Genomic DNA, 27,365 nt, shown 5'->3' with positions numbered 1-27,365 from the left:
AAAGGACAAAGCAGTCTTAGTTTGTGAATGAACATTTTTTTATTTTTATACCATAATCCAAATTGTAGCTTTTCTGGCTTGTTGAATGTTTCAACTAAATTTAATTTACAAAAAGATTTCTCCCACATTACACTAAATCATTCATTGTGGTTTTTTATTTTCACCAGATTTTTACAAATAAAATCATTTTGATGGCTCTCTAATCCCTTAAATTACACATTGTCTAAAACCTGTCTGGGTTGAAAGAGTCGATTCTGCCTAATTTTTCCAAGTTCAGTATAAATTACTGTGATGGAAACACTGATCATCCTCTTCCAGTAGTCCAGTCTGCGTTAAAATTCTTCCTCTGCCTGCTTGCTACGGGACTGCTTAAGCTGCTGTAGCCGCTCGATGGTTTCAGAAATGGTGCGCTCCCCATGGACCTTATTATCTCTGGTACGGATATTAACTGTGCCACTGGTTTTCTCTTTTTCACCAACAACTAAAACATAAGAGAGCTTGGTTAGACTTGTCTAGAGATAAGGATTACTAATGAATATCAAAACCACCTCTTTATAGTTCCCAATATGTTAAAACACATTTGACCTAAAAATCTACTTTAAAAAAAATGGGGTCATTTAGTCCAGGCAACTTAATAAAAACTTTTCTTGCCTTCATCTTTTATCTCTTCATATAAAAACTTTCAGACACACCTTTTAAGACATTTAATGAAATTTTCATAATCAGGACTGGAAGGAACTAAACAGAGAATTCATTGGAGCCTAAGGTCTCAGTATTTTCCTTCCTTACCCAGGATGAAGTTATACTGGGCTAACTGTGCGTTCCTGATCTTCTTATTCAGTGTACAGCCAGCATCCAGGTCAATGTCCGCCATGAACTTAGCATCATGGAACTGCTGCCGGACCTATTTATACAGAAATACCTTATTCATTAGCTCTAGAACGAGACATTCAGGCAAGCAGGAGAAAAGGAATGCTAACAAAAAGTATACATTAATTTGTGACTTTTTTTTTTTTTTTTTACAAAACACTGCCTTTGAGAGATGAAATGCCCTAGAACATTTTGAAAATCGGAATCAAAGCAATCAAGTAAACCTAATTAGCTCTCTTAAGATGTTTATAAATTAATTGCTTTCCCTTTGTGATGTATAGTTTATCAGCTTACATATAACATCCAATGATGGATTTCTAATCCCATGCATATGCAGCGAGTCGGTAATAACAGGAATCCTCCAACCACTGCCATTTTTGTGTGCAATATTTTTTAAGCTAAAATGCCGATAGCACAACCAGGTTAAAATCATCCCAACTTTTCTGTTGCTGGAGAATGGAATATAAAATGCCATTAAGAATTGTCTAACACTAATTAACTGAACATGATGATTACTATGTTAAATAGAACTCTAAGTTTTTCTCAACTGATTTATTTATAATTTCTTTAATCAAGAAAAAATTAAAAGAAAGCAGAAGACAGATTAAAGCCAAAGATCAAATCAAGATTGTTAAATGAAGTTCCAGAAATGTACAGTTGTTTTTACTCCCTCAAAAATGCCAGTTCTGCTATATTGCCTTAGGTCCATGTTTATCAAGTAGACTTATTTTCAATATCAAAGCAAAAACTAGGTTAAAATTTTCTACCCAATAATTACAAAGGTTTTTCAAATCAAGATTCTCATGGGTATTAATTAGTCCTATAACCTTAAAATGTAATAATGAAGATTTACTAGCCTAAAAGTAATACTAGCCATGAAGGATAGTTAAAAAAAAAAATCTTCTGTTTATAACCTGCTTTGAGTTTAGCTCTTATGTTCAAAACACCCCACATCTGGTTTATAAACCAGTTTTTACACAGTGTGATTAACACGAAGAAGAGGCGGAGTAAGTGAAAACCAGCGAGCTTTACCATCTGCCCAGCCTTTATTCTTGCAAACACACAAGTTACAGAGCAGAATCACCACCACACGACCTAGAAACACTAAGAAGGGGTCCAGTTTCTGGAAGTCCTGGTTACAAAGCAGAATGAATGTTTCCATGGAAATCTTTTAGGTATGGAAGTTTAAATTGTAACTGTCATCAGTACTCCATTATCACCAGTAAAATTAGCTTTCTTAGGCTGACCCAGGCATCCAAATAGCCCAAATCATCTACAATACACTAATTTTGTATGTGTTATATGATCTTTGTACTAATATTAGCCATACAAATAATTTTTATGCTTTAGTGGTCTTTAACTAGTTAACTTGGGATTTTTTAAAATGTTAACTTGGGATTTTTTAAAACACAATTTCTAAAGATTTTGTTACATTTCTCTACTATAAGCTTTAAGAACACTTCCTAAAATATCATTACATTAGAACAGACTCTTCTAGCCTGTAAGGTATAAGTAGGAATGGCTATTTACACATTTGCTAGTTTTTTTAGCAGGAAGGGTAAAACATTCATCCACCATGATGCCAACTGAAAAATTCTGGATTAAAAACAAAGCAGAATTACTCTTTAACCCAAAGAGCAGCCTGAACTGCATTTTACATCTGAATTCACACATCATGTTGAGGTACTTGTTGGTTTGGTTTTTAAAATACTAAATGCTACAATGTACAAGTGTTGTGTCTATACAATACTATCTGAATGTCTTCTGATCAAGTACTCATGTACAAAAGCACTGAAAAGGTAATATAATCATACTCTATACTTTGTGCATCTTTGTGGGTATAGTCTGTTGAAATCTTTATATACAGAAGATCAACTTAGACTAAGTAAAGATAATTGAAAATGAATCTTGAAGAATGGGGTGGGAGGGAGGTTATGGGGAGAAAAACCACTATAATCCAAAAGTTGTACTTTTTACCACATCTAGAAAACAGTTAAATTTCACTCATAATGTATGGCTTGAGATCTGAAACACTTAACAAGAGGTGTTGAAGAAAAACCTTAGTTAAGGATTACCTTTTGAGCATATTCATCACAGGTTGGCCCCACTGGAACGACCATTACCTGGCGAGGAGACAGCCAGAAGGGCCTTTAAAAGAAGACAAACTTTACTGCAGATCTGGATACACTATCTAACAAGGATGACACAATTCTTACTCTGCTCTTTATCTGTTCTGAAGCATGGAAGGATACTTTTTTCATCAAGGGGAATACAGTGCCCTGAGTTTATCATTTTGCAGGATTCAGCTACAATTAAGTTGGCACTTAGGATTCCTACTCAGAAAAGATTACAAGTTTTGGTGCAGTGATTCGTTTTACTGAACACTTGTCACTGACAAGGAGGGACTCTTCAGAATATTTCATTACTAAATTGGAAAGTTGTTGCTCACTTACACTAGACAAAACCAGAGAAAATGACAGAAGTTACCATTTCCCCCCATAGTTTTCTGTGAGGATGGCAATCATTCTCTCCACAGACCCCAGGATGGCACGATGAATAATCACTGGCCTCTTCTTGTCATCACCATCATGGCTGGGAAGAAAAATATTTTGCCTTATATATGCATTTCCTCTTGTATATTTCTAGAGAAAATTCTGACCTGAAACCAGAAACTCACCTTACAAAGGTAAGATTAAAGCGGATGGGCAGCTGAAAATCCAGCTGGATGGTGGCACACTGATGGTACCGACCAATTGCATCTTTAATCTGTATGTCAATCTAAGAAGACAGGGCCAGGTTACCATAAGACATTGAGTTAAAACTCAGCTCAACAGTGGGAATAAGGCTAATTTTTCCTTTTTAAATTTAAAAGAATCTCCTCTTCACCCACAAATGAAAATTACATTACTCAAAAAATACTTTGGTACTAACCTTTGGACCATAAAAAGCTCCATCTCCAGGGTTTAACTCCCACTTTTCACCAAATTCATTCAGACTGTTTTCAAGTTGCTAAAGATAAAGCAAAATGATTTTTTATTTTTGTTTACCTACAACTTCCCTTCTGGACCAACCTGAGACTCAAAATACAATTATTTTCATGGATCACTATTCTCAACTTTGTAATTTTGTCCCCTTAAACTTATGCTCATATAAACCCCTTTTTGGGGCCAGTGCTATGGCACAGTGAGTTAAGCTGTGTCCTGCATTGCCGACATCTCATTTGGATGCCTGCTAGAGTCTCAACTGTTCCACTTCCAATCCTGCTCTCTGCTAATGCGTGTGGGAAAGCAGTGGAAGATGACTCAAATCTCTGGGCCCTGTACCAGTGTGGGAGACCCAGAAGCAGCTACTGGCTTTGGATCGGACCAGCTCTAACCATTGCAGCCATTTGGGAAATCGCTTACCTTTCAAATAAATAAATCTTTAACAAGGGTATTTAAGTTTACAGCTTATCAACAAGGGGCTGGTGTTGTGGCGTAGAGGGTAACAAGACACTTCCATCTTATATTAGGTGCCTGTTCATGTCCTAGCTGCTCCACTTCAGAACCAGCACCCTGCTAATGGCTTGGGAAAAGCAGTAGAAGCTGACCTGAGTAACTGGGCCCCTGCCACCATTTGGGAGACCCAGATGAAGCTCCTGGCCCATTGCTGGCCATTGCTATCATTTGGGGGAGTGAAGTAGCAGATCTCTCTCTCTGTAAACCTTTCAAAATAAAATTGAAAAATAGCTTGCAGCTTGGTAAATGAAATAACATTCAATCATTGGTGAAACAAGCTTCCTCACACCTAGGAATCATTTCCAATTCTTTCTGCTTTAATCCTTTTAAGGAGGCCAATTTCAGATAGTGTCTGTCCCATCAAAAAACACCACTTACTTTCTCAGCTTGATTCCATACTTCAATATCTCCAAGGAATTTTTCAGGGCGAGTAGAAAGGTTCAGTTTAAAAGAAAATCCAAATACATTATATACTGTTCGTAGAAAATCCAAACAACCTTTTATTTCATCTTCAATCTTTAAATTTAGAAAGCACAGAAAAGAAAAAATACTTTGAAAAATGGAAATACTTTGGAAGCCAAGAAAAATTTTTATCTTACTGGGTCTCATACCTGCTCCATGGCACAGAATATGTGAGCATCATCCTGCTGGAATCTTCGTACCCGGGTAAGTCCTGTGAGTGCCCCTGACAGTTCATTCCTATGTAGGACCCCAAAATCAGCAACGCGCAGGGGCAACTCCCGCCAGGATCTTGGCCGATGGTCAAACATAAGGCTGAAAAAAAAAAACCATGAAATTTGAAATCTACCAATCCTGAACTCTAGGAAAGTGAAACTGCTTCTCTACTATGACATCTAATTCCATGCTTTTCTGATTACACAACTTGTTTTTAATAATTGTTTTGGGGGCCTAGCATTCTGGGTACAGGTGATGCCTGGCTGTTCCATTTCCAATCTAGCTCCCTGCTAATATGCCTGGGAAAGCAACAGAAAATGGCCTGAGAACTTGGGTCCATGCCACCCATACAGGACACCAGGATGAGGCGCCAGGCTTCGGTCTAGTCCAGCCCTGCCACTGAGGCTATCTGGGGCTTGAACCAGCAGATGGAAGATCTCTGTTTCTCCCTCTCTCTGTCTGTCAAATACATAAACCTAAAAAAATCTTTTGAAGGAGGTAAAGCAAGCTAAAACTGTGGCACAAGTAAATCTTCAATAGAAACTCAAAGCTGCTGAATACCAGTGTCCTGGGCAGTTCATGGGTTTAAGAGCAAACAGCTCCTTCTCCACCTCAAAGGAGAACATGTTCTCACTGTAGTGCTGCCAGTGGCCTGAGGTCATCCACAGTCGGCTGTTGTAGATGTTTGGGGTGACAACCTCCTGGAATCCTCTTTTCCTATATTCACTCTGTTAAGAGAACAAACAGTACAAATGTAAGCAAACAAATGTTTACCTTTCTGATAGGAGTAAAAAGTTAAAGTGTGATTTTTATACTAAGTGATACATGGGCTATTACTCAGAAATTGCACTTCTAGGTATATTCCAAAAGGGAACCTCTTATACATGTACATAAGGAAGCTTAAACAAACCAGGCTAACCACATCGTGTTTAGGAATATGGGAAACTCAATTTATAGTACTCAAAGTGATAAAGGAATAATATGTAACACCTGAAAATAAACAGTATTTGAAAAAATATCACAATAGACAATGTAATAATTTAAGGGTAAATATTTGGGGTACTAAGGATCCATGTCAACTTCAAAACAGTTTCTTCTTGGAAAGGAGTAGAAAGCATTAGAAAGAGGTTCCAAAAGGAGACTTCTTAAAACTTATATAATTTTCAAACATAGCACAATATATTTTTAAAATTTGGGTGGTAAGTACACAAATTCTCTTTCAATTCATGTTTGAAATTTTATGGTTCAATGTAAAGACTAGCTTGCTTTTTTAAGGAAGCTATAAATGAAAGGTCAAAGATCTCCTACACAAAATATACAGAGTTACACGTCCTACTTCAACTTCATCTGCCTGTGTACAGCTAAGTAAATGGACAAAATGGTATGTTAGGAAGTAAGTATTCTTACATGACCTATGAGACCCCAGACATCAAAATACAAATTTTTATCTTATATCCTAAATCTTAAAATAATGAAAATGATTTACCCTGATGAATTCCATAAGTGTGTTATAAATATAGGCTCCCTTTGGCAGGAAAAAGCAACTTCCAGGGCTAAGTTCATGGAAGAAATAGAGTTCCTGGTCCTGTAGAAAAAAAAAGCTTAAGATTGTACTTAAATGCATACAAACCAAACTTTAGAAAACTAGAGTATAGCAGTCATGTCCCATATTTCAATTAGTACCAATGCTGAATCAAACCATCTATTTCTGGTGCACAATTTAATGGTGGGGAATTGTAGCTGATTTACAATTTCACATAGGCCCATTTCTGCCGGTTACATTCCCCAGTCAAGATTCCAAAACAGTGACATCTTCCACTGCCCACACTGAGAGATCTTTAATTCCTCGAGGTTTCAACTTCATTTGTTCTTTCCTCCTCTCTCTACCCTGCCCTCCCTTTCTCTCCTACAAAACAAAGGGCAGGAAAGAGAATGGGACACTGATAATCAGGAGGAGGAGGAGAGGAAGATGATTAACTTTGGGTCATGTGAAAGACAATCTGCTTCCTCATTGCCCCCATAATCCCAAGTACCCAAAGCTCTCAGGGACACCCCGGTCCTCCTCCTAATCACTGCCAGCTTCCTCACTGGTACAAGCGACTTCCCAAAGGAGCATGGCCTGGCTGCTGTCTTCAGCTCAAACTTCATCACCTGACAATCAAGGACCTCTGGCACAGAATGGGCCCTATTTCAGGGGAGAATGATTACATCAACATTAACTTCCAATCTGAGGCTATATCCAGTGGTAAGCAGAGAGTGAAGGAAATGAGACAAAGAATCCACTGGTGACCTGATGTCACCTTGGCCAGCAAGTAGATTAGTATGTCTGGGTCTCAGTTTCCACATCTTTAAAATCAGTCAGACTAGATGTTTCCTAAATGTAGTTCTCCTGGCTCTATGAAATAGCTATAGCTCTTTTACAGAAAACTACAATGCATTTTTGAGTATGAAACATACTCCATAATACGTGAATAACCAGTAGCCCATAGTTAATTGAAAGCTATAGCATCTCTTCAAAAGGAAATTTCTAGTACTTAACACAACTACATTTCACATTTCAAACTAAAGAAAAACAGAATACATCACTGCTCTTTTACATACCCTCCCAATTTTCCTATGATCTCGGTTTTTAGCTTCCTCCTGGAACTTTTCCCACTCTTTCAACATTTTGGGATCTGGGAATGAAATGCCGTAAATTCTCTGCAGAGTCTCCATATCTGCTTTGCCTTCCCAATATGTGGAGGAATTCTGAAAAAGGGATTAACCATGAAAGATCACCACATTTGTAAATCTCATTTTAAGAACTGGAGCAGGTGAAGCCGCAGCCTGCAATGCCAGCATCCCATATGGGTGCTGGTTTGAGACCCGGCTGCACCACTTCCAATCCTGTTCTTGCTGTGGCCTGGGAAAGCAGTGGAAGGTGGCCCACACTGCACCCATGTGGGAGACCCGGAAGAAGCTCCTGGCTTTGGATCGGTGCAGCTCCGGCTGTTGCGGCCAATTGGAGAGTGAACCAGTGGATAGAAGACCTCTCTGTGTGTAATTCTGACATTTAAGTAAATAAATAAATCTTTAAAAAAAAAATTAGAGGGGCCAATGTGTGGCACAGGTTAAACCCCAGCCTGCACTGTTGGCATTCCAAATGGGTCCCAGTTCTAGTCTTGGTTGTTCCACTTCTGATCCAGCTCCCTGCTAATGTGCCAGAGAGAGAGAAGATGGCCCAAGAACTTATGGCCCTGCTCCGAGGTAGGAGACCCAAAAGCAGCTCCTGGCTTTGGCCTGAGCCAGCCCTGGTCATTGTAGTCATCTGGAAAGTAAACCAGCAGATGAAAGACCTGCCTCCCCCTCTAACTCTTTCAAATAAATAATAAACCTTTAAGAGTTGGATCTTATTTCTCAGTTATTTTATAAGTCAAATTAGTATTAGTCCTTTGAACAAGACAAATGGCATAAAAAAATTGCAGAGTGTCTCCTGTGGTTCTGAGGCATAGCTGGAGTAGCTAGACTCATTCCACAGCCAAAGGTAGTTATCTTCATCCTTCAAAAAGAATGCCATTCTTCAATTTTCATTCACTTAGGCCATGGACATTACTCTGACTGCAAGGGCATGTCTCACAAAAAGACTAAGCAAAAATGAAAATGAAACAAAAACATCCTGATATGTCAACTATTCTCATGATTTAAAGTGCCTTTTAATACTAATAATTTAATAATTAAATGTATGAACTGTAGTCTGCATTGCATAACAGTGTTTCGGGTAATGAAGGACAATATCTAAGGCCATGGTCCTGGTCCTGGTCCTGGGCCAGCGCTGTGGCACATCCTGTATCAGGGCAGGGGCTGCTCCACTTCCCATCCAGCTCCCTACTCCCATCCAGCTCCCTACTAATGGCCTGGGAAAACCAGCAGAAGATGGCCCAACGTTTGGGTCCCTGGAATCCACGTAGAAGATCTGAATTAAGTTCTTCGCTTTAGCCTAGCCTAGCCTAGCCCTGGCCATTGCAGCCATCTGGGGAGTGAACCAGCAAATGGAATCTGACTCTCTCAAATAAATAAAACTTAAAAACAAAACAAAAAATATCACTGTCCTACTAAGACCATATCATCTAGTGACATATTCATCTTGGCTTGGGTAAGAACACTGTGGTGCTTGGGTAACAACAAAATAACCTAAAGGCACATTTCTCAGAATGTATCCTCACTGGTATTAAATGCACAGCTGTAGTAGAAAACTGTAGAATTCGGTTTATAGTTTTATTAAAAAGGACAACTTGGGTGTATACAAAGGGCCAAAGCACACCCTCCTACAGTGAGTCTCACAGCCATTATTTCATGATGGGTGAATTCCCTGCAGTTCCACCCTATGGAGATCATGGATGAAATTAATGACTCCCGGTGAGAACCTGAGTTATAAAAGCCTGAAGACAAAGAAAAAAAATGACCTTACGTGGTTGGGAAAAAAAATGGTGGAAGAGAAAAACCCATACAAATTTAAGCACATACCTATACTAGGCAAATAAGTTACATAGTCTTTAAAGTTACATTACTTACTTTGTGTATTTTTAAAGTCTTAATTTTTCCTGTGTGTCTCACATGAGGACCCCGGCAGAGGTCTATCAAGGGGCCACATCTAAAGACAAAATGAAAAAAATGTTAACAAATACAAAGTCATACAGCCCAATTGCATTTAATGACATCTGATATTCTCACCTATAGACTGTAGTAGTTGGGGTATTCACTTTTTCATTAAGTATCCGGCATTTGAACTTGTTGTACTGAAAACAGAAACAATTTTTAAGACCCCTCCTTTAATTTGTACCTCAAAATATGGTTGCTAAAATATAACTCAAAGTATATCAGAATTGTATGAGTATAAAAATGCCAATATGTCACCCATCAAAATTCTTCTCAAGAACAAAATAGATTTCCTTTAATACCCTAAAGCCCAATGGTACAAGTCATGGATGATGTAAAAGTTGAAGCCACAAAACAGCAAATTAAAAAAAAAAAGTTGAGGCTGTTACAATTAAATTTACCTTAAACATTTCCAATAAAGTTTCTTTCTTAACTTCTAATCTTTCAAAAGCTTGTTTTTCTTTCATGATTTTCTTACATACAGTCTCCAAGGAAGCGAAGTCATTGCTGGACACACCCCTGAGGGACGAGAAAGCAATATCTCTTACCATTTCATGCTGACCACTTGCTGGCTTACACCAATGTTTCCTAGGACACTTTAGAGGTAGAAAGGGTTAACATTGGGCCCTTGCATCATGTATGTGTTGACTATTTTTCCATAAATTATTTTCGTATTTCATGCATACAGTGCTTTGCACCTTTGTCTTCACAGAGACCTTCTCACTAGTGCCTCCTCCCTCCCACCAGCTTTGTTTTATATTTCTCAATATATCCAGGGGCTTTAATTCCATCAATCTAGATCAGAGATCTCAGGAAAGCCTCTATCAACAAGTAAACTGCAACACTTCCAGTTTTGACAATGCGAACACTCGGTAGCAGAAAGCAATGACCTGGGTGTCCTGACTCCTTAAAAAAAAAAAAAAAGGCACATTCACAGACTCAGTCACCCACATTTTGTTTTCTTTATCCAGCACCACAGCTTACCCTTCTTCAAGGTACATGTCGTAATAGAACCCATTCTCTATGGGTGGCCCATAGCATAAACATCCACCATAGACTCTCTCCATAGCCTCACCCATAATGTGAGCACTGGAGTGCCAATAGACCTGAAATATTAAGAAAAAAAGAGTAGTTTCAGTGCTGGCACACAAGTTGTTGGCTAACAAGGTCATTTTAAAGAGCACAATTTATTACAAACAAAATCAATTAAAAAAAATCTCAATTTATAAATCTGTCAACTACAATGATTTTACCTACAGCCAAACTAATTTTAAAAGGTCTCTATGGGCTGGTGCTGTGGTGTATCAGGTAAAGCCGCCACCTGAGGTGCCAGCATCCTATATGGATGCCTGTTCAACTCCTGGCTGCTTCACTTCCAATCCAGCTCTCTGCCATGGCCTGGGAAAGCAGAAGATGGCCCGAGTTCTTGGGCCCCTGCACCTATGTGGGAGACCTTGATGAAGCTCCTGGCTCCTCATTGGAGCAGCTGGGCCATTGCAGCCAATTGGGAACTGAACCATCAGATGGAAGACCTCTCTCTCTCTGCCTCTCCTCTCTCAGTGTAACTCTGACTTTCAAATAAATAAATAAATCTTTAAAAAAAAAAAAAAAAAAGAAAGGAAAATAAAATGGTGGTGCTAGTGCTGTGGCACAGTGGGTAAAGCCCCCACCTGCAGTGCCAGCATCCCATATGTGTGCCAGTTTGAGCCCCGGCTGCTTCATGTCCAATGCAGCTCTCTACTATGGCCAGGGAAAGCAGTAGAAAATGAAGAGCAACATTTGGCCACTGGCTCTTGTGTATGCGTGTAACCTGAGGGGAAAATCTGCAGTCCCATTGACTTTGAGCATGGCCAGGAAACCACGGAAGACCATGAGGTGTCTGCAGCCTCCCAGAATCAGTATTCCTAGTGGGAACTGGCTCAGGGAACATCTGTCTCTTGCTAACTGGACAGGATGGCAGGGCAGAAGGAAACCTCTGCACCCAGAGACCGTGGGGGCCTTGTGTACTGAGACTGTGGGGACTCGGTGGTACATGCGAGGGTGCAGGGTGTAGCTGGGTCTCTGGGAAATCACTGGTGTGGCTCCACACACTTGGAGCTTCTTGGTTGCTTAGGGCAGATCATTACAGCAGGAACTGCACTCACAGTGAGGAATGCACAGAGCGTTTGTGCAGTTCATACGGAGGTGTGGATGAGCACTGAATACACTGAGGGCTAACACCCAGGCACTGCTCAGCATGGAGGAGAGGAGGTGAGGCGGTGATCACACTGATGAGACCCCTTCTGTTAATAAGAGGAGATCTACCATGCCCAATGGGGGCATTACCATGGATACTCGCCCCAGCCTGAAGCACTGACCAGAGCTCCCGGCCACATCTACCACACATCTCTTGGTATTCACTGAAAGTGCAGATATTCTAAGAAACAGAGGCACGGCTCAAAGATAAGAGCCATCAGAGGAAAATAACAATTAACTCCACAAAGGCCTAACAATAAATGCAGAAATTCAAGAAACAAGAATAAGACAGACACTATGAACACCCCCAAAGGAACACAATAACGTTTCAATATTAGAATGTGAAGATGAAGAATTTGATGAAATGCCGAAACAAAATTCAAAAAAATCATAGGATTACTGAAAAGCAATCAAAAGCAAATCCACAAACTAAAACCATACATGAATGAAAATTTTTCCCATGAAATTGATATTTTAAAGAGAAATCAAAAATATTAGAAATGAAGAATTCAATAGATCAAATAAAAACTGCAGTGGGAAGCTTTATCAGCATTTGGTGAGGCAGAAGAAAGAATATTTGAGTTAGAAGATAAGTCTTTGGAAATCTTTCATTCAGAACAAAAATAAGAAATTTGAAAACTTAAAAACAGTGTTGGAGACTTACAAGATACCATCAAACATATGGGTCTGGGGAGTTCCTGAAGGTGGGGAAAGAGAATGGACTAAAGGCCTACTTAGTGAAATAATTACAGAAAACTTCCCTAAGTTGGAGAAAGAAAGAGACATGCAAATACAGGAAGCACACAGAACTCCTAATAGGCATAACCAGAAATGATCTTCATGCCACAATGCAGTCAAACTTTCCACAGTAAAACATAAAGAAAAGTTCTAAAATGTGCAGGAGAGAAATATCAGGTCACTTTCAGAGGATCTCCAATTATATGCGCAGCTGACTTCTCAGAAACCCTACAGGCTAGATGGGAATGGTGAGACATAGTCCATGTCTTAAGAGAAAAAAATGGGGGCTGATGCTGTGGCGTAGCAGGTAGAGCTGCCACCTGCAGTGCCAGCATTCCACGAGTCCTGGCTGCTCCACTTCAGATCCAGCTCTCTGCTATGGCCTGGGGAAAGCAGTGAAGGATGGCCCAAGTCCTTGGGCTCCTGCACTGGCATGGGAGGCTCAGAGAAAGCTCCTGGTTCCTGACTTCAAATTTGTGCAGCTCCAGCCGTTGCGGCCACCTAGGGAGTGAACCAGTGGATAGAAGATCCCCTCCCCCCCGAGCATCTTTTAAAAAAGATTTATTTATTTGAAAGGCAATTACATAAATTTAAAAATGCAAGCAAACTGTTGAGTGGATAAAGGAATTATGGTGTACACACACACACACACACTGGAGTACTATTCAGCTGTAAAAAATTAAAAAAATGAAATCTTGTCTTTTGCATGCTCACAACTGGAAACCTATAATTATACTTAGTGAAATAAGTCAGTCCTTAAAAGAGATATTACGTTTTCCCTGATCTGAGGTAACTAACAGAGCATCTAAAATGTGGTATGTTGGAGTGAAATGGACTTTTTGAGATTCGATGATTGTGTACAGCCCTTGTCTCTACTGTTGAGGAACAGTGTTTTTTTTTTAGTTGACAGTATTTGTTGAACTCTTTACTTAGTGTAGTGATAATCTTCTGAGTAAAGTAGACTGAAAATGGTTCTTTATAAAAAATTAAGAATGGGAATGGGAGAGGAAAGAAGGGTGGGAGCATGGGTGAGAAGGTAGGGTAGGACGTATCACTGTTTTCCTAAAACTGTATATATGAAATACATGAAACTTGTATAACTTTAATAAATCGAAAAAAAATTCCCATATGATTCTTCCTCATGAAAGTATATAGTAATGAAAATAAACATATTCAACATCTCCTCTTAATTTTCTCAGGCAAGCCCTTTTAAATGCAAATTTCAAATATGACTATGACAATCACGAAAGTAGCAACAAGCTGGGATAAACTGCCAACATGAGCTGCCATTCAATGAACACTTACGGCCTGAGCTTCCTCATCCTCAAACTTGAGAAGTTCCAAGGTACAATCTTCCTCCAATGGGCGGTCTAGGTCCCAGACAACTTTATTCACTTTAGCAATAACAGTATTGTCAGCCAGGCCTTGACTTAAAAATATACACAAAAACACAAGAATTTTTTAAAAAATTAATTCCTTACAATACAACATTTAATATTAAGAACAGGAAAGAACTATATTATACATTAATACTCTGGTTATATACCTATATGTCTTATAAAATATAGATGTATCTATACCTTTCTGAAATAAAATGAAAAAGCAACAGTCTCCAAAAAAATGTACCCAAGAATATATATGCTGAAAATTCAGAATACTATTTAATCTGGGTATCTCCATGATGTTCAGCAGGTACACTCAACTAACAGAGGAGACTACACACCTTTTACACTGTTAAATCTCACAGAAGGCTTGAAGGTGTTAATGGAAAATCTGTCATCGAAGGCTCTTATTTTCTTCTTGCTCTGTGTAAAGGTTTACAACTAAATTTATACAACCACCCCTCCCTTAAAGATCAAGAAAAAAGTAGTGAAGAAAAAATTCCTATTCAATATTCAGTGCTCATGAGACTTTCCTGTAGATAACAGCCAATGTTTTCTTCCTCCATGAGAACAGATGGAACCAGTAAAATGATTAAAAATAAACATTTCACAAAACCTAACATGAATCTGACAGAGAGAAATGTCTGTTCATTTTGGTACAGAGTTTCCCAAGACTAACAAACAGATAAAGGTAACTAATATTGTCTGTATTTTGGAAATGACTTTCATCTTCTGGTCCACAATGGTGCCCTGAGATGGTTAACAATAGTGTTATTTTGAAAACACAGATAACATATAGGCCATCCTGAATCATTTTAGTCTTTCAAAGAAAGGATAAAGCAATTCATACTTTCTGATTTACAACCAAACAAAACTTCAAAGGAAAACCTTTTGAAGCAAAGGGAGCATGGCTTTTTCTCTTCCCTTTCATATTCACCACTAATCATTTGAACATTTAAATAGGCCATTATTCATATTCCAATAGAAAATAAATACTTATTCTGGAGTTGTACAAAAATGTCTTAATAAAGTACCCTGATTACAGACCAGCCTAAAGCCCCTCAAGGCTTTAAGCACTTCACTATATAAATCTGCAGTGCTTGCAAAAATTTTTTTCCAACAGGTCACTTGAAAAATTACAATCTATTCTGTACTAGATGAAAACACAGGAGAATGTTGAGAAAAAAGTTTCTGGACTCACAAAAGCATGAACTTTAATAATGACATGGCTATAATCTCATTGTGTGACAAAGGAGAAATCTAACCTGAAAGGTTGAACTGGTATTTAAACATCTATGCCATTTTCTAGGATCTCACCTGGTAAATTTGGTTATCACTGCAACTTTTTACTTCTTTGGGAGTAAGGCAGAAGTACCTGTCAAATCAACTGCAACACTCCACTCACTTTGTAAAAATAACCAATGTCCACAGCACAGTGACAGCTCATGGACTATTTTCTTTGACTCCTGCATAATATGCTTACCAAGATTCAACTGCATAGGTTTCCAAACCTGTTTATGTGGCTTCTAAAAAGCCAAGTTCAATAACTGGTAAGGGTTGATAAAGGTTGGGTAATGGGGAAAAAAACTTTGTCAAGGAAGGTATGGATAAAAATAACTACATAAACATCTGGAAAGATTCTGCAATCATGCCGTTTCTCATTTCTGTTATATTAATACAGGAACTCTAATTGGCATTCTCTATCCTCAAAAGTCCTGGCCTTACATAAAAAATAAATGAATATATATGCATATATTATATACTAAAACGTTTAAGACAAAAATTAGCAAGCATTTTCTAGAAAAGGGCATATGCTTGCTGTTGCATATTGTTCTTAGCTTTAACATGATGTAAAAAATAAAGAAAAGCAAAACATAAAAACCACTCTTACTTGGTTTAAGACATATGGTCATTTATCGGCCGGCGCCATGGCTCAATAGGCTAATCCTCCACCTTGCGGCGCTGGCACACTGGGTTCTAGTCCTGGTCGGGGCGCCGGATTCTTTCCCGGTTGCCCCTCTTCCAGTCTAGCTCTCTGGGGTGACCAGGGAAGGCAGTGGAGGATGGCCCAAGCGCTTGGGCCCTGCACCCATGGGAGACCAGGAGAAGCACCTGGCTCCTGCCTTCGGATCAGTGCGGTGCGCAGGCTGCAGCGCGCCAGCCATGGTGGCCATTGGAGAGTGAACCAATGGCAAAGGAAGACCTTTCTCTCTGTCTCTCTCTCTATCCACTCTGCCTGTCAAATGACCATATGTCTTTTTTTTTTTTTTATCAATTTATAACTTCCCGATTCTAATTTCCTGATTAACTGGCCAACCACTGATTCAATCACATCAATTACAAAGTATGCATTTATTTCTCAGTTACTTCAAATAATTTCCTCCCTGTCCAATTAGGTTTTAAGATTAGTATTCATAGGGCCAGGCTGTGGCATGGCAGGGAAAGTCACCACCTGCAGTGCCAGAATCCCATATGGGCATCAGTTTGAGTCCCAGCTGTTCCACTTCTTATCCAGCTCTCTACTTTGGCCTGGGAAAGCAGTAGAAGATGGCCCAAGTCCTTGGGCCCGTGCCCATGGGGGAGACCTGGCTCCTGGCTTCGGATCAGCTCAGCTCTGGCCATAGCAGCCATTTAGGGAGTAAACCAGCAGATCGAACACCTCTTTTTCTCTCTCTCTGCCTCTCTATAACTCTGCCTTTCAAAAAAACCTTTTAAAAAAATTAGGTATTCTTTGAATTTATAAACATATGCTTTTTTCATGTCACATATAAATTTCTTAACTTTCTCATGTAGCATGATCTGCCTTCACATTTAACTTCAAAACTGAGACATTTAAGGCAAAACCGGTAAAGCTTTCTACTTGATTCTGTGCCATTTATGATCAAAGTAGAACTACACACACAAATTTTCATAGGTACAAAGCAGATTCTTTCAGAAATTAACTTCAGATCCTGCCTGTAAGGTTCCACATCACTTTGGTTTTAAAAATCTGAAGCAATATAAACACCCAAATACTTTCAAGCAGTAACAAAGTATGAGGATAAAACTTGTCAAGAGAATAAATGTTTAGTAAGGTTAAAAACATCAGGAGGTCAAGGTAGATGTTTCTTGTACCTAATTCCACATGCAATTTGATAAGGTGTAGTCTTCCAGGATTCTGCATCGACCTGTTTGCCATCAGGCAGAGTGACTTTAATTGGCTTGCTGTGTTTCTCCGCCTTTTCTGCCAGGATGGAATCATGTTCTGCTTTTAGTTTATTATACATCTCAAGACGTGTGTTAATATATTCAGGCCAGGGGTTCAACTGCAAAGCAAATGTGAAAATTCAGAAAAAACTTGTCTTCCTTTTTAGAAAAAGAAATTATAAAATAGACAATATAAAAGCCACAATGACTGATCAATGCAATATGCTAACTGCCATAATCATGGGCATTGCTATAAAACTAATATCTACTTCTTATAATTTTACCTTAGAGGGCTGCCAACATCCTGAATTGACAAATACTATCATTTTGCAAAAAAAATTCCCATCAAGTGCTTTTATCTCTTTTTTAAAAATATTTATTTGAAAGGCAGAGAAAGAGAGAGAAAGGAGAGATGGAGACAGAGAGAATCTTCCATTTGCCAGTTCACTCCCCAAATGGCTGCCAAAAGGACTGGGTGAAGCCAGGGCCAGAAGACAGAAGCCAGGGAACTTCACCAGGTGTCCCATGTTGGTGGCAGGGGCCCAAACACTTAGGCCATCTTAGGCTGTTTTTCCAGGTATGTTAGCAGGGAGCTGAATGGGATGGCAGTGCTGCAGGCAGCTGCTTAACTCGTGCCCTGTGTGCTTTTAAAACGCCCTCTTAAGGTCTTTTCTAGCTAAATGAAATTACTATAGAAACAACTGGAGGCCTGAGTTGTGGCATAGCAGATCAAGCCACTCAGGCAACGCGAGCATCCCATATGAGTGCTAGTTCAATTCAGGGCCAGTCTGCTTCTGATACAGCTTCCTGCCAATGCCCCTGGGAAAGCAGCAAAAAATGGCCCAGGCACTTATGCCCTTGCCACCCACATGGGAGACCAGAATGGCATTCCAGACTCCTGGCTTCAGCCTTTTCCAGCTCTGGTCACTGCAGCCATCAGGGGAATGAACCAGCAGATGGAAGATCTCTGACTTTCCATCTGTCTTTCCTCCTCTCCTCTGTAACTCTGCCTTTCAAATGAATAAAATCTTAAAAAAATAAAAACTGGCTTTCATTCTGTTTCAGTCTTGTTCACAAGGTCTGCCTGTGTCTCCACTCACAACCACCCAGGAATTTGATTTAGGAATTCCCATATTTGAAAGTATCACTGAATTCAAAGAAGACAGGATCACATACTTTCTTGGGAGTATTTAAAACAGGGGCATGGGGCCAGCACTGTGGCATACCAGGCTACACTATCGCCTGCAGTGCCAGCATCCCATATGGGCGCCTGTTTGAGTCCCAGTTGCTCCACTTTCGACCCAGCTAACTGTTAATGCACCTGGGAAAGCAGTGGAAGATGGCCCGCCCAAGTGCCTGGTCCCCTGCACCACATGGAAAACCTGGAGAAAGCTCCTGGCTCCTAGCTTCAGTTTGGCCCAGCCCTGGCTGTTCTGGCCATTTGGGGAGTGAGCCAGCAAATGGAAGACTTCTCTCTCTGCCTTTCCCTTTCTGTAACTCCACATTTCAAATAAATAAATAAATCTTTAAAAAATAAAATACCACAATGCTACTCATTTAAATATTAGATAAAATCAACCAAAATATTCTGTACCTAGACTAGTATTGTGGCACAAAGGGTTTTAAGCCGCAGCTTGCAACACCACTGTCCCATAGCGGAGTACTAATTCAAGACTTGGCTACTCCTCTTCCCATCCAGCTTCCCACTAATGTGGCCATCTGGGGAGTGAACCAGCAGCTGAAGACCTCTGTCTCTTTCTGTCTCCCTTTCTTTGTTGTTCTGCCTTTCAAAAATCAAAAATCTGATACCCACTCAAGTTTAATAGTTTGGCAAATAAAAAGATAGAAATCAAAAATCTCACTTCCTCTAATGTCAGTCTACAAAACAGGTAGTGAATCTGTGGTCATAAAATAGCCAACCCACTAACATTGACAGTGTTTACAATCTTAAATGATGATAATGTTGATATTAGCAATTATACACAAAAGCAAAGTGGGGATGGCTTAATTTTTACCATGATTTTCTACCTTCGAATATATTTAATAAAAAAAATGACTTATTCCAATACAAGAAATTAACACTTATTCTATTTTGATAATGCTTCTAAATACATTCTATATACAACATAAAACACACTTAATCTGAAAGGAGTACAGACTATTATCCGAGAAAGTGACCTGAACTAATAGAAAATGAAAGTTGGGCCTACTCTGTGGCATAGTGGGCTAAGCCTCAGCCTGCGGCATCAGAATCCCATATGGGCTCTGGTTCAAGTCCTGGCTGCTCCTCTATGACCCAGCTCTCTGATATGGCCTTGAGAAAACAGTTGAAAACAGCCCAAGTGCTTGGGCTCCTGCACCTGGATGGGAGACATGAAGAAGCTCCTGGCTTCAGAAAGGCTTAGCTCCAGCCATTGCAGCCATCTGGGGAGTGAACCAGCAGACGGGAGACCTTTCTCTCTGCCTCTCCCTCTCTCTATAACTCCATCTCTCAAATAAATAAAATAGAATCTTAAAAAAAAAAAAAAAGAAAATGAAAGCCAACTACAGTATATAGACTCATTGTAAACAGCCTGGGTTCCATGGTTTCTGGTGACCATGGTTACCCACTAGGTCACCTTTAGAGGTTAATAACATTTTCCTAAACATCACAGCCAAAAACCAAAAAAACCCCACAAGATTAAAAACACATATTTACATATTTCAACCTATTAAAATACAACTTTTTGGAACAATTAAGCTTTCTATGTGAAGGAGCATTTTTATTTTTTCCATTATATAAAATTCCCTTCTCATTTCTTATCTTTTCTGTCTTCATCTTTTGAAATGGAAGAGCCCCAAATATCTTTGTAATTCTTGCCTTCAGTGTCTTTTTCATTAGCCCTCTCTGGGAGATTTTGATCACAGGTATCCATAATCCTACATGAAGAACCAATGAATTAATATCTAAAAGTCCACTCTGTCACTCTATGACCATAATCTGAACCTTTCAGTCCAAAGCATAGTCCCCAGTCCTACCCACCATGAACCCTCAGTCCTATCCCACCTACTCCCATAAACCTCTCCATTTTTCTGCAGTTTATATCCTCAAAACTTTGCATGTGATTACAATGAAAGTACAAAAAAGAAATTAGGGCCAATATGTATTTTGCATTTTTCTGTACTTCTTAGTCAGAAGAACTTAGGGTACAACTCAGTTTATTCAACATCCATTGAGCAGACGGTCCCTGGGCCTGGGCCTGGGCCTGGCTCCGGGAAGGCAGAGATGAGTAGAACTTGCACATCTCCCTCACAGGGAACAAGGCAAGTACACGATGACAGGATTGCAGGGGAGGAGGCAAGGGCCAGCACACTGCACTGTACAATCTTTCCACACCAATCCTTAAACATACACAAGTCTCACTCAAGATGGCCTATTCAGAAGGGCACTCTAATTGTACCCTTTGTTTCCCATTTCCAAGCTAACTCTCAAGCTGTGACAGAAGAGTATGACTGATTCATAAGCATTATTGTATTTACTTGCAAATTTTAAAATCACAATCAAAATCTGCCTTACATTGACAATGAAGTATAATGGACAAGAGATGGACCAAATGTAGGAGAAATGGTTAGGTGGAGCTCTAAGTATCACTATGCCCGAATACCGACACACTGGAAATCCCTAATTCAAAATCTGACACGCTCCCTCATCAAGCTCCAAAAGTTTCCATTTCTGAGCTTTTCAGATTTTGGGTTTTCAGATAAGGGATGCTTAACAGTGAAATCCCAAAATGTCGCAAATGTCCCAAAATCTGTAAAAGTCTGAAATTTAAAACAGTTCTGCTTCCAAGCATGTTAGAAAGGGCTACTCAACCTGCATAAACTTACTCACAAGTAAATGAAAGCACTACAAGCTGAGCAACTGCAGCACTTGTAAAGCCAGTCTGTTGTGCTACTGCTAAGCCTGCTCCTTTGAACTTCTTCCCTCTTGTAGTTTTCAAGCCTCCATCCAATAAAATGGCCATAATGACTAAAGCAAAAGTGAAGCACAGCTCACAGTAACTCAACCTCAACCATAATGTAGAAAGACAAGCTTAACTGCCAGTTAAGGCAAAACACGTAGGAGGCAGGCTGCATGTGGGCTAGTTTTGGTCATACCAGTTCCTTTTAGCATGAGCTCAGGGAACTGAGAGCATTCTCTGCACACTTGAAGGGACTCAAGGGATTTGTCCTGGCTTAAAACCAAAGTGCAAGAACAGGTCCAGTTGGCAACAGTGAGAAAGGGTCAAGCCATTTTTGGCTTCTGTAAATGCAGCAGAAGCTCAAACACCACCTTTTTATTTCCTTAATATCTCAATAAAATGATCAAACAGCTGCCATCCATTCTAGCAGATTATTACCGTAGTCCACGATTCCTCTGTGAAACCCCACAATCAGATCATCTTACAGTCTTACTCCAGCTGCTTTCCTTTTGCAATGACTACCAATCTTGTTCTCCCACTTGCAGAGTAGCTTTTCCTAATTCTTCTCCCCAATTTTCCTACTTAGTGCCATCTTACAAGCTCACGGGAAACACAGGATCCCTTCCACATAACCAGCCTGAGACAGCTGCCTAGTGTGTCCCAACTTTTGAGAACAGAGCACTCTGTGAGGATGACTTTTACCTCTGCTCGCCCTCCATCTCCAGATCCCTCTTTGTTCTTCTTCTTGCCTCCTTCCTTCCTCTTCTCCTCACCAGCACCTTCCTAAATAAGCAAAAAAGAAATGAGGGGTTTGTACTTTAATTTCACAGCCCTTCCCCCATAATACCCCAATGGTTTTGAAGATGTCATTTGAGTATGTTTAAAAAAACAAACAGAAATCTGATTTTGAAAGACTGAAAATTTCACTACTAACAAAGACAAGTCAACAACTTACAATAAAGACAAGTCCTAAAAGAGTAGAGTTACTGACCATGTTCGATTCCTCAAATTCCATTTAATTTTAACTATTCCTGGGATTTCTCACTGCAGGTTTACTTGTACCATGTTCTAAACATACAGCTACAAAGAAGCACACATGTACTCAGTAAGTGCATTTCCAGGAAAAGAAAAAAATCAAATGCAATATGTATCTCCCCATTCCACAGCACTTCCAAAAGCCTGTGTGCTCACAGCATTTTGCTAAATCCTGCAGAAGAAGCAAACCCAAGACCTAATCCCTACGACATGCAAACTTCATTTCTTCAGGACACCACGGCACACATGTATGAGGCTCTCCTGGAGAACACAGCAGCAATACCAGGAATAGTTGCCAAACAGGCTGCAATCACACTAAGTGCTAGGATGGAGAGGATTTTGGCAGATTGGATTGTGAAAACAGAGGAAATACATTCTAAGTATACACACAAGATGTCGTCAGAGTTTTTAAAACAAAAAACAAATCAAAGAGAAAATGATTAAACCAGATAGGCATATGAACTTCAATCAGAAGCAGTGAACTCACAGGAAGTTTTAAAATAGTTAGACCTGTACCAGGGATACTGAGTGACCAATATAAAGGAGGGGAGAAGTAAAGTACTGAATGTTTGTGATTTTTTCAGTCTCATTAAGATATAATTCATAAACCACACTACCTAACAGCATAAAGTGCACAATTCAATGGTTTTTAGTGTATTCATAGTTGTACAACTCTCATAATCCATTGCAGTGCATTTTCACCACCTCAAAAAAGAAACCCTGTCCCCAATATTAGTCACTCCCTTTCCCTCCTAACTCAGCCCTTGGTAGCCATTCACCTTCCTTCTGTCTCTATGGATTGGCCCATGCAGGTATTCCATATAAATAATCATACCATGAGTTCTTCTGTGACTACCTTCTTTTGCTCACCACAGTTTCAAATATTTGCTCATCATAATTTCAGATAGAAGTATTTCATTCCTTTTTATTGCCATATAATATCACATTGTTTATCCATTTATAATGGAATCTGTCATCTAAAACATGTTACTTGTACAATTTAAAAATAAAATTTTTAAAAGATTCCTAATTTTATCTCAAACTAACCCTTCTTTCACTTTAGGAGCCTAAGAATGAAATTTCTTTTTCTAGTAAAATGTTTTTGGTTGAGCCAGTGTTGTGTACAGTGGGTTAAGCAGCCACCTCAATGCTGGTATCCCATATGGGTACTTGTTCATGAGCCAGCTGCTTCACTTCCGATCCAGCTCCCTGCTATCATGCCTGGGAAGGCAGAGGAATATGGCCCAAGTACTTGGCTCCTTTCACTCATGTGGGAAAACCAGAAGATGCTCCTGGTGTCAACCTAACCCAACCCTGGCTGTTGAGGCCATATGGGGATTGAACCAGTGGATGGAAAATGGATCTCTCTCTCTCTCCCTCTAACTCTGCCTTTCAAACAAATTAATTTTTTTTAAAAAAATTTGGTTTTGGTCATTTAACAAATGAATGGGTGTAGTGAAAAAAGGGGGAGAAAATTAACAAGAATTTTGTGTTCCAAATAATTCTCCCTTTCACAAATGAGCACAAACCCTCAAAGAAGGTGATTTGTCCACTTTTATACAGATAGTAGGTGGTAGAGTTGGGAAACCGAAACAGGCCTTTCTGAAACAGAGGCCCATTCCCTCCTTACACCTACTGGGAAGATGGTGGGTAGCTGTTCTCTACTCAATGAAGGCAGGAAAGAAAAAAATATGACTTTGTGTATTACATAATTATGTAACAACAATTTAAAATTTCAAAGCAGGGGCCAGCGCTGTGGTGCAGCGGGTTAACGCCCTGGCCTGAAGCACTGGCATCCCATATGGGCACCGGTTCTAGTCCCGGATGCTCCTCTTCTGATCCAGCTCTCTGCTATGGCCTGGGAAAGCAGTAGAAGATGGCCCAAGTCCTTGGGCCCCTGCACCTGCCTAGGAGACCTGAAGATGCTCCTGATCGGCACAGCTCTAGCCGTTGCGGCCAACTGGGGAATGAACCAGCAGATGGAAGACCTCTCTCTCTGCTTCTCCTTTCTCTGTGTAACTCTTTCAAATAAATAAATATAAAAAAAATAAAATTTCAATGCAAAAGTCGGGGCAGAGAACTGGACTGTGAAGGGAAGCTAGGAATTACCTTCTTCGAGGATGCTAGAGTCGAAAAGAAAGTATCTACAGAACATAGTTCAAATAAACTCAATCCCAGACAGCTGAGACAGGAATGTTCTGTAATTCCAAAAACTTGACTGAGGGGTAGATATTGTGGTGATGGCACAGGTTAAGCCATGACTTGGGACACCCATGTTTTACGCTGAAGCACTGGTTCCAGTCCCAGCTACTTGGTGAACCCAATTCTCAGCTAATGTGCCCAGAAGGCAGCAGAAGGGACCCACATCCTTGGGGTCCTGCCACCACCCATTTGGGAGACCTGAATTGAGTTCCTGGCTCCTGGTTTCGGCTGGACTATCTCTTGTTCTTGTGGCCATTTGGGGAGTGAACCAGCAGATAGAAGAAAATAACTCTGCCACTGTGCCTTTGAAACAAATTAAAAAAAAACACAAAACTATAATCGGGGGGTGGCAGGTGCTATGGTATATAGCAGGTTAAGCAGCCACCTGCAGCACTGTATACCATAGGGGTGTCGGTTCAAATCCCAGGTGCTCCACTTCCAATCCAGCTCCCTGCTAATGTGCTGGGAAAGCAGAAGATGGCCCAAGTCCTTGGGCCCTTGCACCCATGTGGGAGACTCAGATAAAGCCCCTGGCTTTGGCCTGGTTCAACCCTGGCCACTGCAGCCATTTGGGGAGTGAACCAGCATATGGGAGATTTTCCTTTCTCTGCAACACTGCCTTTCAAATAAAACAAATATTTAATTTGTCATAGTATTTGTCTTTGACTCATTCCCTGGCAGAAGATGGGAGACAGGACTATAGGGGTTAGGAGTACTGACGACAGAATACTGAGTTTGAGTGAGTTACTGTTCCTATGCTTGTTTTCTCACCTGTATGATGGGGGTATAAACAGAATCCAGTTCACAGGGTTACTATGAGAACTGAATGAAGCACTCAATGCATTCATATTGAGCCATATCCATAGTTAGCATTCAATAAATGTTAGCTATTGTATAATTCATTATTCAAGAGGGAGAAATCTCATATAAAGGTTATTCAAAAAGTTCATGGTGGGAAGGTGGTGTAGTGGTCCCAAGATGCTCCTTGGAACTCCCAAATCCCATTGGAAGTGCCTGGATCAAGTCCCTGCCCTGCTACTAATTCCAGCCTTTTTCTAATGTGCACTCTGGGAGACAGCAGGTATTGGCTCAAGTACTTGGTTCCCTGCCACCCATGTGGGAGACTCAGATTATAGCTCCTGGCTACAGGATGGCCCAGTAACAGCTGTTGCAGGCATTTGGGGAGTAAACCAGCAAATGGGAGGTCTATCTCCTTCAAATAAATAATAATGTTTAAGTTCATGGAAAATGTGTATTATGAAAAAACTATGCATGGATTTCAATTAATTTTTGCACCAAAATAAATCTCTTAAATTCCATTGTCCATTAACTTTGAAAGATGAAACCAAAAGCAAATTAGAGAACAGTGAAAATATCACTTTTAAATGGGAAAAAAAGATGGAAAAAGTCTACATATAGCCAGTACTTACCACCTTAAATAAAATTTATGTAACTTAGAAACACTCAAATACATTTTTCCAATTTGAATCTCTGAAGGAACTGAAAAAAACTGTCTTTTAGGGTTCCTGTACTGTCAGAGCAAGGGAGGCTACTTGGGTTGAAGCTCTCCCCCTTCTATCCCACCACCAGAGGCTTTTACAAATACAGCCCAGGTCTAACACATCCCTGCTTGAAAAACTTCATGCGTAGAATATGATCATCCTTGATTGCCCAAGATCTTTCTGATGGCTATACCTCTGCCTCAAGCATATCTCTTGCAAGCAACCTGACAGACAGGAGTCACTACCCAAATGCCTTCTCCACCTGGGAAAACACTGCTCCGCCTGGTTTCCCAGGTGAACTCATTCTTCCACATTCAAACCCCTCCCAACCACAGTGAAGTGCTTTCTCTTCTGGAATCCCAGAGTTGATCACACATCACTATAACTTTAGGACTTAGGAGGTTCTCAAAGCCAGGGACTGGGTCCTATTCATTTTCCTACCTGGCTCACTCAGCTTGCTGCCAGGCATAACAAAAACTGAGAAATTTTAAATGATCATTTAAAGACAAACTTTACGTGGCAGCATCAAAGAGAGGTGGGGTATGTCTTTATGCCAAGGATGACGCCCAAGAGAAAGTTCAAAAGGTGAAGCCATCAGCTCGCATGAATTTATTAAGGCCAGCTGCAGCCTAGACAGGCGCAGCTTCTCAGCCATTCGTAAACTGTGAACAGCCGGTCTCCACCACTCACGAGTGTGGGGAAATTGCCTAAACCTGGGCAAGGTGGAGCAGATTTCGGGGGCTTGGTTTTCCCTTCCTTAAACTGGGGATCTTTCACCCTACAGCGTTTTAGGATTAAATGAAGCTCTGTAATATGCTTCCGGCAGAAAAAGCGCCAGAACACAAGTCTGGGAGTCGCGAGTAATGACTCGAGGTCTCCCTTTCCTCATCCGAAAAATGAGAATGAACCACGGACGACTCCTGTCCAATCGGGTCCCCGACGTGTCCGGGAGTTCTACGTCCGTCCCGGCCACACTCGGCCCCCGCTGCTTCCTGCCTCCCGCCCGCCGCCGACCGCCAGCGTTGGCATTCAACGTCCTGGCCCAGCTCTGGGTCCCCCCACCAAACTGGCTCACCGACTTCTCCTCGCCTCCCATCTTCCCTGAAGGGCTGCTGGCCGCTTCCTCTAACATCGGACTACGCAGAGCCGCGAGCGAAGGTCTGGAGGAAGGCGGAGGCCGGGCAGAAGCGCGCCCTGGTCTCCGAGGAAGACGGCGCTCGCACCACGTTGCCCCTGGCGCACCAGCTGATGCAACCTGCAGGCGCCTGCGCCCGCCTCTAGCTGCCCGGGGAAGGGCAAGCCAATCGGCGACGGCGGGAGACGGGCCCTCCGCCCTGTGAACCAATGAGAAGGCTTGTTGGGGGACAGCCCTTCTAGGAAATCAGGGCGTGGCAAACGAGGGGAAGCTGGGAGAGGGGAACGCGCGGAGCTGGACCCGTACTTCTCCCGGACCCTCCACTAAACCCC

The 27,365-nt window shown here is 40.7% G+C and overlaps 2 protein-coding genes across 4 annotated transcripts in view; both read right to left on the bottom strand.

Annotated features, from left to right (window-relative positions):
* Positions 1-27,365, bottom strand: part of LOC138845174 (large ribosomal subunit protein uL23-like) — a 1,058,548-nt gene that overhangs the window by 287,328 nt on the left and 743,855 nt on the right. The gene's annotated exons all lie outside the window — the stretch shown is intronic.
* TARS1 (threonyl-tRNA synthetase 1) lies at positions 21-27,365 on the bottom strand. Of its 3 annotated transcripts, XM_002714114.5 has the most exons (19): positions 26,974-27,365; positions 21,862-21,942; positions 17,147-17,337; positions 13,956-14,079; positions 10,662-10,783; positions 10,079-10,196; positions 9,753-9,817; positions 9,594-9,672; positions 7,644-7,790; positions 6,529-6,627; positions 5,604-5,770; positions 4,979-5,141; positions 4,746-4,883; positions 3,802-3,879; positions 3,548-3,648; positions 3,358-3,462; positions 2,946-3,018; positions 790-904; positions 21-481 (listed from the first exon to the last, which is right to left on the bottom strand). In XM_002714114.5, the coding sequence occupies exons 1-19, from the start codon at positions 27,028-27,030 to the stop codon at positions 333-335; spliced, it is 2,172 nt and encodes a 723-aa protein (XP_002714160.1). In that variant the 5' UTR covers positions 27,031-27,365; the 3' UTR covers positions 21-332. The 3 variants fall into 3 exon arrangements, with proteins under 3 accessions (XP_002714160.1, XP_069912727.1, XP_069912726.1); XM_070056626.1 differs by lacking the exon at positions 7,644-7,790 and having other exon boundaries at positions 26,974-27,337; XM_070056625.1 differs by lacking the exon at positions 21,862-21,942 and having other exon boundaries at positions 26,974-27,181.

The sequence above is a fragment of the Oryctolagus cuniculus genome, chromosome 14 (genome assembly GCF_964237555.1).
Source record: "Oryctolagus cuniculus chromosome 14, mOryCun1.1, whole genome shotgun sequence".
Taxonomy (NCBI): Eukaryota; Metazoa; Chordata; class Mammalia; order Lagomorpha; family Leporidae; genus Oryctolagus; species Oryctolagus cuniculus.
The sequence above is the reverse complement of the archived record's forward strand: the minus strand, read 5'-3'. Positions and strand labels throughout refer to the sequence as shown.